We start from the raw sequence: 18,274 nt of genomic DNA on the forward strand, positions 1-18,274 counted from the left end.
CTTTCTCTTGACCTCCTGTCTCTTTCTTTTATACATCTCCCACTCAATTGCATTTTTTCCCTGCAAAAATCGTCCAAATGCCTCTCTCTTCTCTTTCACTTATAATCTTACTTCTTCATTCTACCACTCACTACCCTTTCTAATCAACCCACCTCCCACGTTTCTCATGCCACAAGCATCTTTTGCGCACTCCATCACTGATTCCCTAAATACATCCCATTCCTCCCACACTACCCTTACTTCCATTTTTCTCACCTTTTTCCATTCTGTACTCAGTCTCTCCTGGTACTTCCTCACACAAGTCTCCTTCCCAAGCTCACTTACTCTCACCACCCTCTTCACCCCAACATTCACTCTTCTTTTCTGAAAACCCATACAAATCTTCACCTTAGCCTCCACAAGATAATGATCAGACATCCCTCCAGTTGCACCTCTCAGCACATTAACATCCAAAAGTCTCTCTTTCGCGCGCCTGTCAATTAACACGTAATCCAATAACGCTCTCTGGCCATCTCTCCTACTTACATACGTATACTTATGTATATCTCGCTTTTTAAACCAGGTATTCCCAATCACCAGTCCTTTTTCAGCACATAAATCTACAAGCTCTTCACCATTTCCATTTACAACACTGAACACCCCATGTACACCAATTATTCCCTCAACTGCCACATTACTCACCTTTGCATTCAAATCACCCATCACTATAACCCGGTCTTGTGCATCAAAACCACTAACACACTCATTCAGCTGCTCCCAAAACACTTGCCTCTCATGATCTTTCTTCTCATACCCAGGTGCATATGCACCAATAATCACCCATCTCTCTCCATCAACTTTCGGTTTTACCCACATTAATCGAGAATTTACTTTCTTACATTCTATCACATACTCCCACAACTCCTGTTTCAGGAGTAGTGCTACTCCTTCCCTTGCTCTTGTCCTCTCACTAACCCCTGACTTTACTCCCAAGACATTCCCAAACCACTCTTCCCCTTTACCCTTGAGCTTCGTTTCACTCAGAGCCAAAACATCCAGGTTCCTTTCCTCAAACATACTACCTATCTCTCCTTTCTTCACATTTTGGTTACATCCACACACATTTAGACACCCCAATCTGAGTCTATATATATATATATATATATATATATATATATATATATATATATATATATATATATATATATATATATATATATATATATATATATATATATATATGTAATGGGATGGCCGTGATTAGGGTGTCAGTTAACATAATCTTTTTTTTACTTGCGTTGGTTTATGGGTCCCTATTTGCTTGGATCATGCAATACTTGACATTTCAAATCATTGCTCAGTTTCTAAGATTAACATTCTGTTCGCTTACAGTCACGAGAATAGAATCTATCCAGAAAAAAGACGTTTAGAAGCATAGTATCAGCTGATAAAGTTGTCAGTCATGATCAAGAGCTTTAATACCTTTTTCTACAAACTTTTACACTGATACACTTCTCTGTTTACTCAATGACAATAACTCACATTAACTTCTCTCTGAAAAGTCTTAACTGAAACAATCATTCAAAAATTTAGTTTACTGAAAATGGGATTATTCTCCAGCACTCAATTTTAATTGCATGAGCTTCCTTTCCTAACCTCTACTGTACTCAAATTGGCACAGTGAAATATTATACTGAAAACCTGTATTATTTAAGACCCCTTCCATGCTCCACTCCATTACTTTACATTTACCCAGGGTTGAATTTCATCAACCATGTATATCAGATTAACTTTGGAGTCTGTCTAGGTATCCTTGCATGATAACGAGATTTCGTTTTTCACTTCTCCCAAGACTTTTGCGTTATCTGTAAAAACCTTTAGGGAGAGTCCTATACCTTTGATAAGGAATTAACGAAGATCAAGAAAAGTAATGGTCCCAGTGAAGAACCCGTGGCGGTGAAGAACCCCTTGACATTCGCTGATGGTCTCTATCCATGTGGAGAAGGTTCCTCTGACGTGCTTCCTCTGTTTCCTTTCAGTAAGACAATCTAACCTCGAATGAGTCTTCCCTTGTTCATGCCTGGTGAGTCAGCTCCTTCATTAGCGATCCACGTGGTATTGTGCCAAATACTTTATGACAGTCCAAATACAAGAAATGCATCCAAGTTTTTCCTCTGCAGTGAGTCATCCGTTTGCTTTCAATTATCTTTAACAATACCTTATGGACCACGCTCTTCAGGGAACGCTTCTTCCCGGTCTACTTTTTTATAGGTAAGTATGACGTTTGCCCTTTTCTAATCCCTTGGCTCTCTACGTTTCTCAGGCGATATCTTAAACACCTCCGAATTTCAAGTGGTCTGTCAAGCACACATATTTAGCACTGATGAACTTACATCAGGACCATGAGCCTTGTATGGGTTTACAGCCTGTATAGGTTGGACACCAGACCTTCTAAGATCTTCCAGGTACAGATGGTGATGCACCTCTCCAATCTCCGCTGCAGGGAGTATACCCTCGGTGTTTTCAGTGATTCCCACTAATAAAATTCATTTACCACAGTAATATGGGCTGTGAAAGATCTCTGGACACTATATCCGCAGTTTCGCCCACCTTGTTGGGTGATGTTAGAACGCAGCAATATTCATTGGTTTTTCTTCCTTTGTCTTGAAGGTCCGCAGGATCCAGCCTGTCATCCTTCTGCAAGAGGGAACCGTTTTGTTATGATTGCTGGAGGTTAGCTCGTTAGTCATCTGGTTTATGGTAGCGTCTGTGTCTGTCCGGTATTCTGTGTTGTTTTCGATTTCTTCATTTCCCTTATATGGGAGGAGTTGAAAATTATTTCCACTGAATAGCATGTTGTTCTGGTTGCCCGGTCAAAGACTTTGTTTATGTGTCTTTGTGGCCTTTCCGCATCTTCTATTGATGTGATCTTCATACTTATTCTTGTATCATCTGCAAAGAATGATATGAAACTGGCTCGTGTTTGCATCGCATCAGTGTTAGATAAAAGACGGGTGTAAATACGGTTCCCTGGAGTGCTGAGCGTTTTACTACGTGTTGTGATCTCTCAGTTAAGACGTTATATTCCCATCTCTCGCTCTCTACGTTTTATGACACCATAGTCACATTTATCATATGTTTCTGCAAAGTCTGTGTAAATCTCATTAAAATTTTCTTTGTTTTCCAGAGCTTCTATAAATTCACTCAGCTTGCTTCTTAGATCCAATTCGAATATTCTAATGATGTGCAGTTAATGATATCCGCCGATGGTCTTTTGGGATTGCTTTACTTCCACCTTTGTGGAATGGGGCGATGTGGGTCAATGTGAGACTCTCGGGAATGATGCCAGAATCTAGACTTTTTCCACTGAAGATATTTGATTCACGTACGGCCAGGGGTGACTTACATTTCTTTATGAAGATTGAGTTCCGTGAGTCCGAGCCTGTGGCTGAGTGCATGGACATAATCTCAATGGTCCCCTGGAAATCTTGTGTTGAGAAGGTGGTGTCTGCTATGTGTACACTTGGGGGATTACTGCTTGGGAGAAATCTGTTGGGTCATTTATTTGTAATGTTTTGGCTCGCTGAATACCGGTATTCATAATGCTTTTTTTAGAACCTCACTCATCGCTTGGCAGTCGTCTGTAAAGATACCTTCTGTTTTGAGTGCGCCAATAGAGTTTGTAGTCAATGTTATCAATGGATGAAAAGGAGTACAGTTTCGTCGACGACCTTGTCACTCCAAAGGAGTCCATCATTTCCCTACTGCTGCGTGAAGTGCAGCCTTGAAACTGCAGGAGCCCTATGAAAGGATTCTCGGGCTGTATGATATATATATATATATATATATATATATATATATATATATATATATATATATATATATATATATATATATATATATATATATATATAATATTAAACTTACCGCTGTCTCCCGCGTTAGCGAGGTAGCGCAAGGAAACAGACAAGGAATGGCCCAACCCACCCACATATACATGTATATACATAAACGCCCACACTCGCACATATACATACATATACATTTCAACGTATAAATACATATACATACACAGACATATACATATATACACATGTACATATGTACATATCCATACTTGCTGCCTTCATCCATGCTCGTCGCCACCCAGCCACACATGAAATAGCATTTCCCCCCACCTCCCTCCAGAAAGTCTCTAGCTGTCATGTGTAATGCACCGAAACCACAGCTCCCTTTCCACATTCAGACCCCACAGAATGGTTTACCCCATATGCTTCACATGCCCTGGTTCAATCCAACGATAGCACGTCGACCACGGTATACCACATCATTAGAATTCATTCTATTCATTGCACGCCTTACACTCTCCTGTATGTTTAGGCCCCGATCACTCAAAATCTTTTTCACTCCATCCTTCCACCTCCAATTTGGTTTCCCGCTTCTTCTTTCCTCCACCTCTGACACATGTATCCTCTTTGTCAATCATTCCTCTCATTCTCTCCATGTGTCCAAACCATTTCAGCACACACTCTTCTGCTCTTTCAACAACACTCTTTTTATTACCACACACCTCTCTTACCCTGTCTTTGCTTACTCGATCAAACCACCTCATAACACATATTGTCCTCAAACATTTCATTTCCAACACATCCACCCCCTCCCCCCTCCGCACAACCCTATCTATAGCCCATGACCTGCAACCATATAACATTGTTGGAACCACCATTCTTCAAACATACCCATTTTTGCGCTCCGAGATAACGTTCTCGCCTTCAACACATTCTTCAACGCTCCCAGAAACTTCGCTCCCTCCTTAACATTGTGACTCACTTCCGCTCCCATGATGCCATCCGCTGCTAAGTCCACTCCCAGATATCTAAAACACTTCACTTCCTCCAGTTTTTCTCATTCAAACTTACCTCCCAATTATCTTGTCCCTCAAACCTACTGAACCTAATAACCTTGCTCTTATTCACATTTACTCTCAACTTTCTTCTTTCACACGCTTTACCAAACTCAGTCACCAACTTCTGCAATTTCTCACCCGAATGAGCCACCAGCGATGTATCATCAGCGAACAACTGACTCACTTCCCAAGCCCTCTCATCCCCAACAGACTGCATACTTGCCCCTCTCTTCAAAACTCTTGCATTCACCTCCCTAACCACCCCATCCATAAGCAAATTAAACAACCATGGAAACATCACGCACCCCTGTAGCAAACTGACATTCACTGGGAACCAATCACTTTCCTCTCTTCCTACTCGTACACATGCCATACATCTATGGTAAAAACTCTTCACTGCAACCAGCAACTTACCTCCCACACCATATACTCTTAAAACCTATCAAAAAGCGTCTCTATCTACCCCATTATATGCCTTCTTCAGATCCATATATATATATATATATATATATATATATATATATATATATATATATATATATATATATATATATATATATATATATATATATATATATCTTTTTTCATACTATTCGCCATTTCCTGCCTTAGCGAGGTAGCGTTAAGAGCAGAGGACTGAGCTTTTGAAGGAATATCCTCACTTGGACCCCCCCTCTCTGTTCCTTCTTTTAGAAAATCAAAAACGAGAGGGGAGGATTTTCAGCCCCCCGCTCTCTCCCCTTTTAGTCGCCTTCTACGACACGCAGGGAATATGTCGGAAGTATTCTTTATCCCCAACCCGCAGGAGTGATATATATATATATATATATATATATATATATATATATATATATATATATATATATATATATATATATATGTATGGTTGTATGGTTGTATGGTTGCGAGGCGTGGGCTATGGATAGAGTTGTGCGCAGGAGGATGGATGTGCTGGAAATGAGATGTTTGAAGACAATGTGTGGTGTGAGGTGGTTTGATCGAGTAAGTAACGTAAGGGTAAGAGAGATGTGTGGAAATAAAAAGAGCGTGGTTGAGAGAGCAGAAGAGGGTGTTTTGAAATGGTTTGGGAACATGGAGAGAATGAGTGAGGAAAGATTGACAAAGAAGATATATGTGTCGGAGGTGGAGGGAACGAGGAGAAGAGGAAGACCAAATTGGAGGTGGAAAGATGGAGTGAAAAAGATTTTGTGTGATCGGGGCCTGGACATGCAGGAGGGTGAAAGGAGGGCAAGGAATAGAGTGAATTGGAGCGATGTGGTATACCGGGGTTGACGTGCTGTCAGTGGATTGAATCAAGGCATGTGAAGCGTCTGGGGTAAACCATGGAAAGCTGTGTAGGTATTTATATTTGCGTGTGTGGACGTATGTATATACATGTGTATGGGGGGGGGTTGGGCCATTTCTTTCGTCTGTTTCCTTGCGCTACCTCGCAAACGCGGGAGACAGCGACAAAGTATAAAAAATATATATATATATATATATATATATATATATATATATATATATACATATATATATATATATATATACATATATATATATATATATATATATATATATATATATATATATATATATATGTATATATATATGTATATATATACATATATATATATATATATATATATATATATATATATATATATATATATATATATATATATATATATATATATATATATATATATATATATATATATATATATATATATATATATATATATATATATATATATATATATATATATATATATATATATATATATATATATATATATATATATATATATATATATATATATATATATATATATATATATATATATATATATATATATATATATATATATATATATATATATATATATATATATAAGTTTGTTGAGTATTCCTGGTAAATTATATGGGAGGGTATTGATTGAGAGGGTGAAGGCATGTACAGAGCATCAGATTGGGGAAGAGCAGTGTGGTTTCAGAAGTGGTAGAGGATGTGTGGATCAGGTGTTTGCTTTGAAGAATGTATGTGAGAAATACTTAGAAAAGCAAATGGATTTGTATGTAGCATTTATGGATCTGGGGAAGGCATATGATAGAGTTGATAGAGATGCTCTGTGGAAGGTATTAAGAATATATGGTGTGGGAGGCAAGTTGTTAGAAGCAGTGAAAAGTTTTATCGAGGATGTAAGGCATGTGTACGTGTAGGAAGAAAGGAAAGTGATTGGTTCTCAGTGAATGTAGGTTTGCGGCAGGGGTGTGTGATGTCTCCATGGTTGTTTAATTTGTTTATGGATGGGGTTGTTAGGGAGGTGAATGCAAGAGTTTTAGAAAGAGGGGCAAGTATGAAGTCTGTTGGGGATGAGAGAGCTTGGGAAGTGAGTCAGTTGTTGTTCGCTGATGATACAGCGCTGGTGGCTGATTCATGTGAGAAACTGCAGAAGCTGGTGACTGAGTTTGGTAAAGTGTGTGAAAGAAGAAAGTTAAGAGTAAATGTGAATAAGAGCAAGGTTATTAGGTACAGTAGGGTTGAGGATCAAGTCAATTGGGAGGTAAGTTTGAATGGAGCAAAACTGGAGGAAGTAAAGCGTTTTAGATATCTAGGAGTGGATCTGGCAGCGGATGGAACCATGGAAGCGGAAGTGGATCATAGGGTGGGGGAGGGGGCGAAAATCCTGGGAGCCTTGAAGAATGTGTGGAAGTCGAGAACATTATCTCGGAAAGCAAAAAATGGGTATGTTTGGAGGAATAGTGGTTCCAACAATGTTGTATGGTTGCGAGGCGTGGGCTATGGATAGAGTTGTGCGCAGTAGGATGGATGTGCTGGAAATGAGATGTTTGAGGACAATGTGTGGTGTGAGGTGGTTTGATCGAGTAAGTAACGTAAGGGTAAGAGAGATGTGTGGAAATAAAAAGAGCGTGGTTGAGAGAGCAGAAGAGGGTGTTTTGAAATGGTTTGGGAACATGGAGAGAATGAGTGAGGAAAGATTGACCAAGAGAATATATGTGTCGGAGGTGGAGGGAACGAGGAGAAGTGGGAGACCAAATTGGAGGTGGAAAGATGGAGTGAAAAAGATTTTGTGTGATCGGGGCCTGAACATGCAGGAGGGTGAAAGGAGGGCAAGGAATAGAGTGAATTGGATCGATGTGGTATACCGGGGTTGACGTGCTGTCAGTGGATTGAATTAGGGCATGTGAAGCGTCTGGGGTAAACCATGGAAATCTGTGTAGGTATGTATATTTGCGTGTGTGGACGTATGTATATACATGTGTTTGGGGGTGGGTTGGGCCATTTCTTTCGTCTGTTTCCTTGCGCTACCTCGCAAACGCGGGAGACAGCGACAAAGCAAAAAAGAAAATATATATATATATATATATATATATATATATATATATATATATATATATATATATATATATATATATACATATATATATATATATATATATATATATATATATATATATATATATATATATATATATATATATATATATTCCTAGGAGTTCACGGGGAAAATGAAATACGATAAGTTCCTAAGTGCACTTTCATGTAATAATCACATCATTAGGGTAGATACAAGAAAGAAATATAAGTCAGCTGATATACAACGAAGAGACGTAGCTAGGACGCCATTTGGTAAACACGTGATTGTCCAAGACAGACAACAAACGTATCATAAACTTATTATGTGGACAAGAAGGGGAATTGTTTACAAATTTATTGTTGATAAAATATGTAGACAATTCCCCTTCTTGTCCACATAATAAGTTTATGATACGCTTGTTGTCTGTCTTGGACAATCACGTGTTTACCAAACGGCGTCCTAGCTACGTCTGCTCGTTGAATATTAGCTGACTTATATTTCTTTCTTGTATCTCCCCTGATGATGTGATTATCACACGAAAGTGCACTTGGGGGAACTTATAGTGTTTCATTCTCCCCGTGGACTCATAGGAATATACTAGATCACGCGAAAAATTGTGATCCTTTCCAATATATATATATATATATATATATATATATATATATATATATATATATATATATATATATATATATATATATATATATATATATTCACACACACACACACACACACACACACATACTTTTGTCTTTTGAATGACACTGAACAAGAAGAAGAAAAGTCACTCAAGGTCTGAGGCTGAGCTGTCTAATCGGAAACGCTAGTTTTTTGCTATGGTTATGCTATACTTTTAACATTGTTAGTTGGGGATGTCGAGCAACACAGATAACTTTACGTGTTAAAGCCTTCTTTCAGAGAAGGAAGACTCATATAAACTAAAGACTATCAATGTGTGAGTCTAGTCCTGTATACCTGTCCCTTCCAGCCCGGCCACTCACCTCCCTTTGGGGAAGCTCCACGGTGTCCTGAGAGGTCCTTGTGGGGTGTGGCCTCCTCCGGTCCATCCGCTCCAGGAATTTCTCAAACTGCTGACGGAGGTCGTGTTCGGAACGGCTGGCGGCGGCGGCGCTCTGCTCTGTCTCCTCTCCAAGCTCGCTCTCCTCGTCCACTTCCTGGGGGCAATAAGGAAGCAGTTAGGAGGGTTCAGGAGGAGAGTAGTGCTAACGCCCTATTCTTGAACGGCGTAGACTTGTCTGTCTTTTTAAGGACAACAGGGGAAAAGTCAGGAAAGTTCACGCGGAAGGCAGTGTTAACCCATCTCCTGAGGGACAGAATATATAGAGAGGGGGAAACACACAGTAATATGTCATCTTCAAAAAGGAATCGGAGGAGACAGAAGAAATAGTAGAGTAAGGGAAGAAATACTAGTATTGCTGAGGAAGATAACAGAACCAAGTTTTCGCTGAAAATAGTCATGTATATGGAAAGCAATTTCTTACTAACGGTCATCGTTGTTGCGATCTTTAACAGAAGTATACCGATTATAATTTATGACTAAAGTCATATTGTTGGGGTTCCCATAGCTTTTGATTTGTACTTTATTGTACTTCCAATGTACATGTAACACTGAGTTCGTAAAATGTTTGTAGGCTGCATTTACATGTGAAACATAACAACTTAAAGAAATATCATTTCCAATTCAACCATTCATGGCAAAATGTAGTAATACATTTATCAATCACGCTCTGAAAGTAAAACTTCCCTGCGTGTCGTAAAAGGCGACTAAAGTAGGAATGGAAAAAGGGGCTGGAGACCCTCCCATTCCTGTAATTCAATTCCTGATAGATGGAACAGAAGCCAAACAGAAAATGCTCATCCTCTTCGAAGGCTCAGGCTGGGGTGTCTAAATGTGTGTGGATTTAACCAAGATAAGGAGATAAGAGACACAGATAGTATGTTTGGGGAATGAAACCTGGAAGTTCTGGCTCTGAGCGAAACAAAGCTTAAGAGGAAGGGGGATGAATGGTTTGTAAATGCATTACGAGTAAAGCCAGAGGTTAGTGATAGGACAAAAGCTAAGAAGGGAGTAGCACTACTCCTGAAGCAGGAGTTACGGGAGTGTGTGAAAGAGTGTAAGAAGGAGAATTCTTGGCTGATGTGGGTAAAACTGAAAGTGGATGACGAGAGATGGGTGATAATCGGTAATTATGCACTTGGCCTTGATAATAAAGATCACGAGAGGCAAGTGGTTGGGAGCAGCTGAGTGGCTATGTCAGCAGTTTTGATAAAGAGACCGGGTGATTTGAATGCTATTGGTGATTTGAAAGTGAATGGTTATTTGAATGTGAAGATGAATGATGTGAAAGTTAAGGGTATACCTGAGGGGTATGGGATATTCAATATTATGTATGGAAATGATGAACAACATGTGGAGCTGTGTTAAAAAAGGACTGCTGACTGGGAATACCTGGCTAAAAAAGAGGGACATAAGCAGGTATACGTACGTGTGTAGGAGAGATGGTCAGCCGGCATTATTGGGTACAGATTGATTGTCAGGCGTGCAAAACAAACTACTGGATGTAAATGTGCTGAGAGAGGCAGCTGGTGGGATGCCTGATCACTATCTTGTGGAGGCAAGCGTGAAGCTTTGTAGAGGCTTAAGGAAAAGTGGAAACATATATCGGTGAGACGAGAGCGGTGAAAATATGCGAGTTTGAACAGGAGAGCTGCATGAAGAAAAATACAAGGAGAGATTGAGTAAAGAATGGCAAAGGTGAGAGTAAATGAGGCAAGGGGAGTGGGTGAGGAAGAGGAGGTATTTAGGGAAGCAGTGCTGGCACTGTGTGAGAGATCCAAACGGCTTGTGAAAGGTGGGAGATGACAGATTAGAAAGGGTAGTGAGTGGTGGGATGAAGTAGAGTTGTTAGTGAAAGAAAAATGGGAGGCATTTAGGAGGTACCTTCAGAGAAAGAGTGCAAATGATTGGGAGATGTATAATCAATTAAAATAATAGCGGATAAAATACGGGAACAATTGGAGAATTATGGTCTCATTCGGGATTCTCAACATGGTTGTACAAAAGGGGAGTAATGAAGTATTTGAAACTGTTGATCAGGGTAAGAGTTATGATATTGTATACTTAGACTTAAGTACGGCTTTTGACAAAGTACCTCTTGAGCGTCTGCTTAGATGAAAAGCGGCACACGGCATCGGGAGTTGCGTATTTAGTTGGAATAGAGCATGGCTCACTGAGAGAAAACAGAGGGTATGCATCAACGGAGTTACATCGGGACTGGGACAATGTAACCAGTGGTGTTCCTCAGGGGTCAGTCTTGGGACCGCTCTTGTTCATTATATATGTTAACGATTTGGATATGGGAATAACCAGCGACGAGTAGATTTGCCGATGATACAAAAATAGGCGCCGTAATTGACTCAGATGAAAATTCAGTGAATTTGCAGAGGGACTTATATAGATTTACAGAATGGGCCGGTACATGGAAAATGGAATTCAACATAAACACATGCACAACACTTTAGGTGGGTAAACACAGGAATACTGATTACAAACTGGACAATATCACTATTGGTGAAACAGAATGCGAAAGATATATAGGGGTACTGGTGAGCAAGGATCTTAAGATGGGGCAACAATATATGAAAGTGTGTAAGGCTAATAGGATGTTAGGATTCATCAACAGGAATGTTAGCGATAAAACTCCTTTCGTATCGCTGCAACTTTATCATGCGTTGGTGAGACCACATTTAGATTATGCGGTACAGTTTTGGGCTCCATACTATGCAGATGATATAGATTGTTCGGAAAGAGTACAAAGGCGAATGACAAAAACGATCCCTGGCATTGGAAACCTCATTTATGAAAAAAAAGGTTGAAAGACTGAATTCACACTCACTTAAGAGGAAAAGGGCTAGAGGGGATATGATTGAAGTTTTTAAATGAGTGAAGGACATTAATAAAGGTAACATGAATAAAGTTCTTAGAATGGCGCCACCGGATAGGACAAGAAATAACGGATTAAAAAATAGAAAAAATAGATTCAGGTCGGATGTGGGTAAATATTGGTTCGGGAATAGGGTAGTAGATTTATGGAGCAAGCTGCCAAGTACTGCTGTGGAAGCTAGGTCTTTAAGTACCTTTAATCGAAGGTTGGATGTGTTTATAGGTTCAGGCGGTTGGTTGCAAGGTGGACAGACTCAGAACCTGCCTAGCATGAGCCAATAGGCTTCTTGCCGTGTCCTCACTTCTTATGTTCTTTGGTAAAAGTGGCAGGAGGTCAAAAGGCAAGGTACAGGGGTTGAACAAGAAAACAAATGAGAGCTGACGTGAGCGATATCATTAGACTTTAGGGAGAATAAGATGTTTTAGAAGAAGGTGCAAAAGGGGAAGTGGTAATAGGTAGAGATGGAGTGAGTATTTTGAAGAATTGTTAAATGTGCATTGATGACAGAATGGCAGATGTAGGGTGTTTCGGTCGGGGAAGTATGGGAAGTGAAAGAGTCATGGAGAGTAATTTGGTAAATATATATATCCCTGGGGATAGGAGAGAAAGAATACTTCCCACGCATTCCCCGCGTGTTGTAGAAGGCAACTAAAAGGGGTGGAAGTGGGGGGATGGAAATCCTTCCCTCTAGTTTTTTTTACTTTTCCAGAAGGGACAGAGAAGGGGGCCAAGAGAGGATTTTTCATCTAAGGCTCAGTCCTCTGTTCTTGAGGATGGAGTGAAGGTTCTGGGAGAGATGAATAATGTGTGGAAAGAGAGACCATTACCTCGGAGAGCAAAATCGGGTATGTTTGAAGGAATAGTAGTTCCAACAATGTTATATGGTTGCGAGGCATGGGATATAGATAGGGTTCTGCGGAGGAGGGTTGATGTGTTAGAAATGAAATGTTTTAGGACAATATATAGTGTGAGGTGGTTTGATCGAGTAAGTAATGAAAGGGTTAAGAGAGATGTGTGGTAATGAAAAATACTGTGGCTGAGAGAGCTGAAGGGGGTGTGTTGAGATGGTTTGGACACATGGAGAGAATGAGTGAGGAAAGATTGACAAAGAGGATATATGTGTCAGAAGTGGAGGGAAGAAGAAGCGGGAGACCAAATTGGAGGTTGAAGGATGGAGCGAAAAAGATTTTGAACGATCGGGGCGTGAACATACAGGAGGGTGAAAGGTGTGCAAGGAACAGACTGAAATGGAACGATCTGGTATACCGGGGTCGACGTGCTGTCAATGGATTTAACCAGGGCATGTGAAGCATCTGGGGTAAACAATGGAGAGGTCTATGAGGCCTGGATATGGAAAGGAAGCTGTGGTTTCGGTGCATTACACATGACAGCTAGAGACTGAGTGTGAAGGAGTGTGGCCTTTTTTGTCTGTTCCTGGCGCTGCCTCGCTGGGGGGAGGGGGGGGATTGCTTTTTCGTGTGTGGTGCGGTGGCAAAGGATATGGATGAAGGCAGCAAGTATGGATATGTACATGTGTCTATATGTATATGTCTGTGTATCTATATGTATGTATGAGTTGAAATGTATATGTAAGTATATGTCCGTGTGTGAGCGTTTATGTATATACATGTGTATGTGTATGCGCTACCTCGCTAACGTGGGAGACGGCGGCTAAGTATAATACAATGATACACACACACACACACACACACACACACACACACACACATATATATATATATATATATATATATATATATATATATATATATATATATATATATATATATATATATTCATATTTTATCCCTGGGGATAGGGGAGAAAGAATACTTCCCACGTATTCCCTGCGTTTCGTAGAAGGCGACTAAAAGGGGAGGGAGCGGGGGGCTGGAAATCCTCCCCTCTCGTTTTTTTTTTTAATTTTCCAAAAGAAGGAACAGAAAATTGGGCCAGGTGAGGGTATTCCCTCAAAGGCCCAGTCCTCTGTTCTTAACGCTACCTCGCTAATGCGGGAAATGGCGAATAGTTTGAAAAAAGAAAAAAAATATTCATATTTATTTATTTATTCTATTTATTTTGCTTTGTCGCTGTCTCCCGCGTTAGCGAGGTAGCGCAAGGAAACAGACGAAAGAATGGGCCCAACCCACTCACATACACATGTATATACATACACGTCCACACACGCAAATATACATACCTATACATCTCAACGTATACATATATATACACACACAGACATATACATTTATACACATGTACATAATTCATACTGTCTGCCCTTATTCATTCCCATCGCCACCCCGCCACACATGAAATAACAACCCTCTCCCCCTCATGTGTACGAGGTAGCGCTAGGAAAAGACAATAAAGGCCACATTCGTTCACACTCAGTCTCTAGCTGTCATGTAAAAATGTACCGAAACCACAGCTCCCTTTCCACATCCAGGCCCCACAGAACTTTCCATGGTTTACCCCAGGCGCTTCACATGCCCTGGTTCAATCAATTGACAGCACATCGACCCCGGTATACCACATCGTTCCAATATACTCTATTCCTTGCACGCCTTGGTTGGAAAGATTATTTAATGTATGTATGACTCATGGTGAGGTGCCTGAGGATTGGCGGAATGCTTGCATAGTACCACTGTACAAAGGCAAACGGGATAAGGGTGCGTGCTCAAATTAGCAGAGGTATGAGTTTGTTGAGTATTCTTGGGAAATCATATAGGAGGGTATTGATTGAGAGGGTGAAGGCATGTACAGAGCCATCAGATTGGGGAAGAGCAGTGTGGTTTCAGAAGTGGTGGCGGATGTGTAGTTCAGGTGTTTGCTTTGAAGAATGTGTGTGAGAAATACTTAGAAAAGCAAATGGAATTGTATGTAGCATTTATGGATCTGGAGAAGGCATATGATTGAGTTCATAGAGATGCTCTGTGGAAGGTATTAAGAATATATGGTGTGGGAGGCAAGTTGTTAGAAGCAGTGGAAAGTTTTTATCGAGGATGTAAGGCATGTGTACGAGTAGAAAGAGAGGAAAGTGATTGTTCTCAGATAATGTTGGTTTGCGTCAGGGGTGCGAGATGTCTCCATGGTTGTTTAATTTGTTTATGGATGGGGTTGCTAGGGAGGTGAATGCAAGAGTTTTGGAAAGAGTTCAAGTATGCTGTTAGTTGTGGATGAGAGAGCTTGGGAAGTGAGTCAGTTGTTGCTCGCTGATGAGACAGCGCTGGTGGCTGATTCGGGTGAGAAACTTCAGAAGTTGGTGACTGAGTTTGGTAAAGTGTGTGAAAGAAGAAAGCTGAGAGTAAATGTGAATAAGAGCAAGGTTATTAGGTAGAGTAGGGTTGAGGGACAAGTCAATTGGGAGGTAAGTTTGAGTGGAGAAAAATCGGAGGAAGTGAAGTGTTTTAGATATCTGGGAGTGGATTTGGCAGCGGATGGAACCATGGAAGCGGAAGTGAATCATAGGGTGGCGGAGGGGGCGAAAGTTCTGGGAGCGTTGAAAAATGTGTGGAAGATGAGAACGTTATCTCAGAAAACAAAAATGGGTATGTTTGAAGGAATAGTGGTTCCAACAATGTTATATGGCTGCAAGGCGTCGGCTATAGATAGAGTTGTGTGGAGGAGGGTGGATGTGCTGGAAATGAGATGTTTGAGGACAATATGTGTGGTAATAAAAAGAGTGTGGTTGAGAGAGCAGAAGAGGGTGTTTTGAAATGGTTTGGTCACATGAAGAGAATGAGTGAAGAAAGATTGACAAAGATGATATATGTGTCAGAGGTGAAGGGAACGAGGAGAAGTGGAAACTGAATTGAAGTTGGAATGATGGAGTGAAAAAGATTCTGAGTGATCAGGGCCTGAACATACAGGAGGGTGAAAGGCGTGCAAGGAATAGAGTGAATTGGAACAATGTGGTATACCAGGGTCGATGTGCTGTCAATGGATTGAACCAAGGCATGTGAAGCGCCCGGGGTAAACCATGGAAAGTTTTGTGGGGCCTGGATGTGGAAAGGGAGCTGTGGTTTCGGTGCATTATACATGACAGCTAGAGACTGAGTGTGAACGAATGTGGCGTTTGTTGTCTTTTCCTAGCGCTACCTCGCGCACATGCGGGGGGAAGGGGTTGTCATTTCATGTGTGGCGGGGTGGCGACGAGAATGAATAAGGGCAGACAGTATGAATTATGTACATATGCATATATGTATATGTCTGTGTGTGTATATACATATGTATACATTGAGATGTATAGGTATTTATATGTGCGTGTGTGGACGTGTATGTATATACATGTGCATGTGGGTATGTGGGTATATATATATTTATTTTATCTATTTTGCTTTGTCGCTGTCTCCCGCGTTTCCGAGGTAGCGCAAGGAAACAGACGAAAGAAATGGCCCAACCCACCCCCATACACAATGTATGTACATACACGTCCACACACGCAAATATACATACCTATACATCTCAATGTACACATATGTATACACACACAGACACATACATATATACCCATGCACACAATTCACACTGTCTGCCTTTATTCATTCCCATCGCCACCTTGCCATACATGGAATACCATCCCCCTCCCCCCTCATGTGTGCGAGGTAGCACTAGGAAAAGACAACGAAGGCCCCATTCGTTCACACTCAGTCTCTAGCTGTCATGCAATAATGCCCGAAACCACAGCTCCCTTTCCACATCCAGGTCCCACACAACTTTTCATGGTTTACCCCAGACGCTTCACATGCCCTGATTCAATCCACAGACAGCACGTCAACCCCGGTATACCACATCGATCCAATTCACTCTATTCCTTGCCCGCCTTTCACCCTCCTGCATGTTCAGGCCCCGATCACACAAAATCTTTTTCACTCCATCTTTCCACCTCCAATTTGGTCTCCCACTTCTCGTTCCCTCCACCTCCGACACATATATCCTCTTGGTCAATCTTTCCTTACTCATTCTCTCCATGTGACCAAACCATTTCAAAACACCCTCCTCTGCTCTCTCAACCACGCTCTTTTTATTTCCACACATCTCTCTTACCCTTACATTACTTACTCGATCAAACCACCTCACACCACACATTGTCCTCAAACATCTCATTTCCAGCACATCCACCCTCCTGCGCACAACTCTATCCATAGCCCACGCCTCGCAACCATACAACATTGTTGGAGCCATCATTCCTTCAAACATACCCATTTTTGCTTTCGGAGATAATGTTCTCGACTTCCACACATTCTTCAAGGCTCCCAGGATTTTCGCCCCCTCCCCCACCCTATGATTCACTTCCGCTTCCATGGTTCCATCCGCTGCCAGATCCACTCCCAGATATCTAGAACACTTTACTTCCTCCAGTTTTTCTCCATTCAAACTTACCTCCCAATTGACTTGACCCTCAACCCTACTGTACCTAATAACCTTGCTTTTATTCACATTTACTCTTAACTTTCTTCTTTCACACACTTTACCAAACTCAGTCACCAGCTTCTGCAGTTTCTCACATGAATCAGCCACCAGCGCTGTATCATCAGCGAACAACAACTGACTCACTTCCCAAGCTCTCTCATCCACAACAGACTTCATACTTGCCCCTCTTTCCAAAACTCTTGCATTCACCTCCCTAACAACCCCATCCATAAACAAATTGAACAACCATGGAGACATCACACACCCCTGCCGCAATCCTACATTCACTGAGAACCAATCACTTTCCTCTCTTCCTACACGTACACATGCCTTACATCCTCGATAAAAACTTTTCACTGCTTCTAATAACTTGCCTCCCACACCATTTATTCTTAATATCTTCCACAGATCATCTCTATCAACTCTATCATATGCCTTCTCCAGATCCATGAATGCTACATACAAATCCATTTGCTTTTCTAAGTATTTCTCACATACATTCTTCAAAGCAAACACCTGATCTACACATCCTCTACCACTTCTGAAACCACACTGCTCTTCCCCAATCTGATGCTCTGTACATGCCTTCACCCTCTCAATCAATACCCTCCCATATAATTTACCAG

At 40.9% G+C, this 18,274-nt stretch overlaps 1 protein-coding gene across 3 annotated transcripts in view; it reads right to left on the bottom strand.

The window, feature by feature from the left end:
- The window catches only part of LOC139765999 (uncharacterized), a 380,415-nt gene that overhangs the window by 38,260 nt on the left and 323,881 nt on the right, over nucleotides 1-18,274 (bottom strand). For all 3 annotated transcript variants that reach the window (XM_071694073.1, XM_071694052.1, XM_071694062.1), the window contains one exon: nucleotides 9,270-9,443. In XM_071694073.1, coding sequence (XP_071550174.1) covers nucleotides 9,270-9,443 — 174 coding nt within the window. The remainder of the gene's footprint in view (nucleotides 1-9,269; nucleotides 9,444-18,274) is intronic.

This window comes from Panulirus ornatus, chromosome 4 (genome assembly GCF_036320965.1).
Source record: "Panulirus ornatus isolate Po-2019 chromosome 4, ASM3632096v1, whole genome shotgun sequence".
Classification (NCBI taxonomy): Eukaryota; Metazoa; Arthropoda; class Malacostraca; order Decapoda; family Palinuridae; genus Panulirus; species Panulirus ornatus.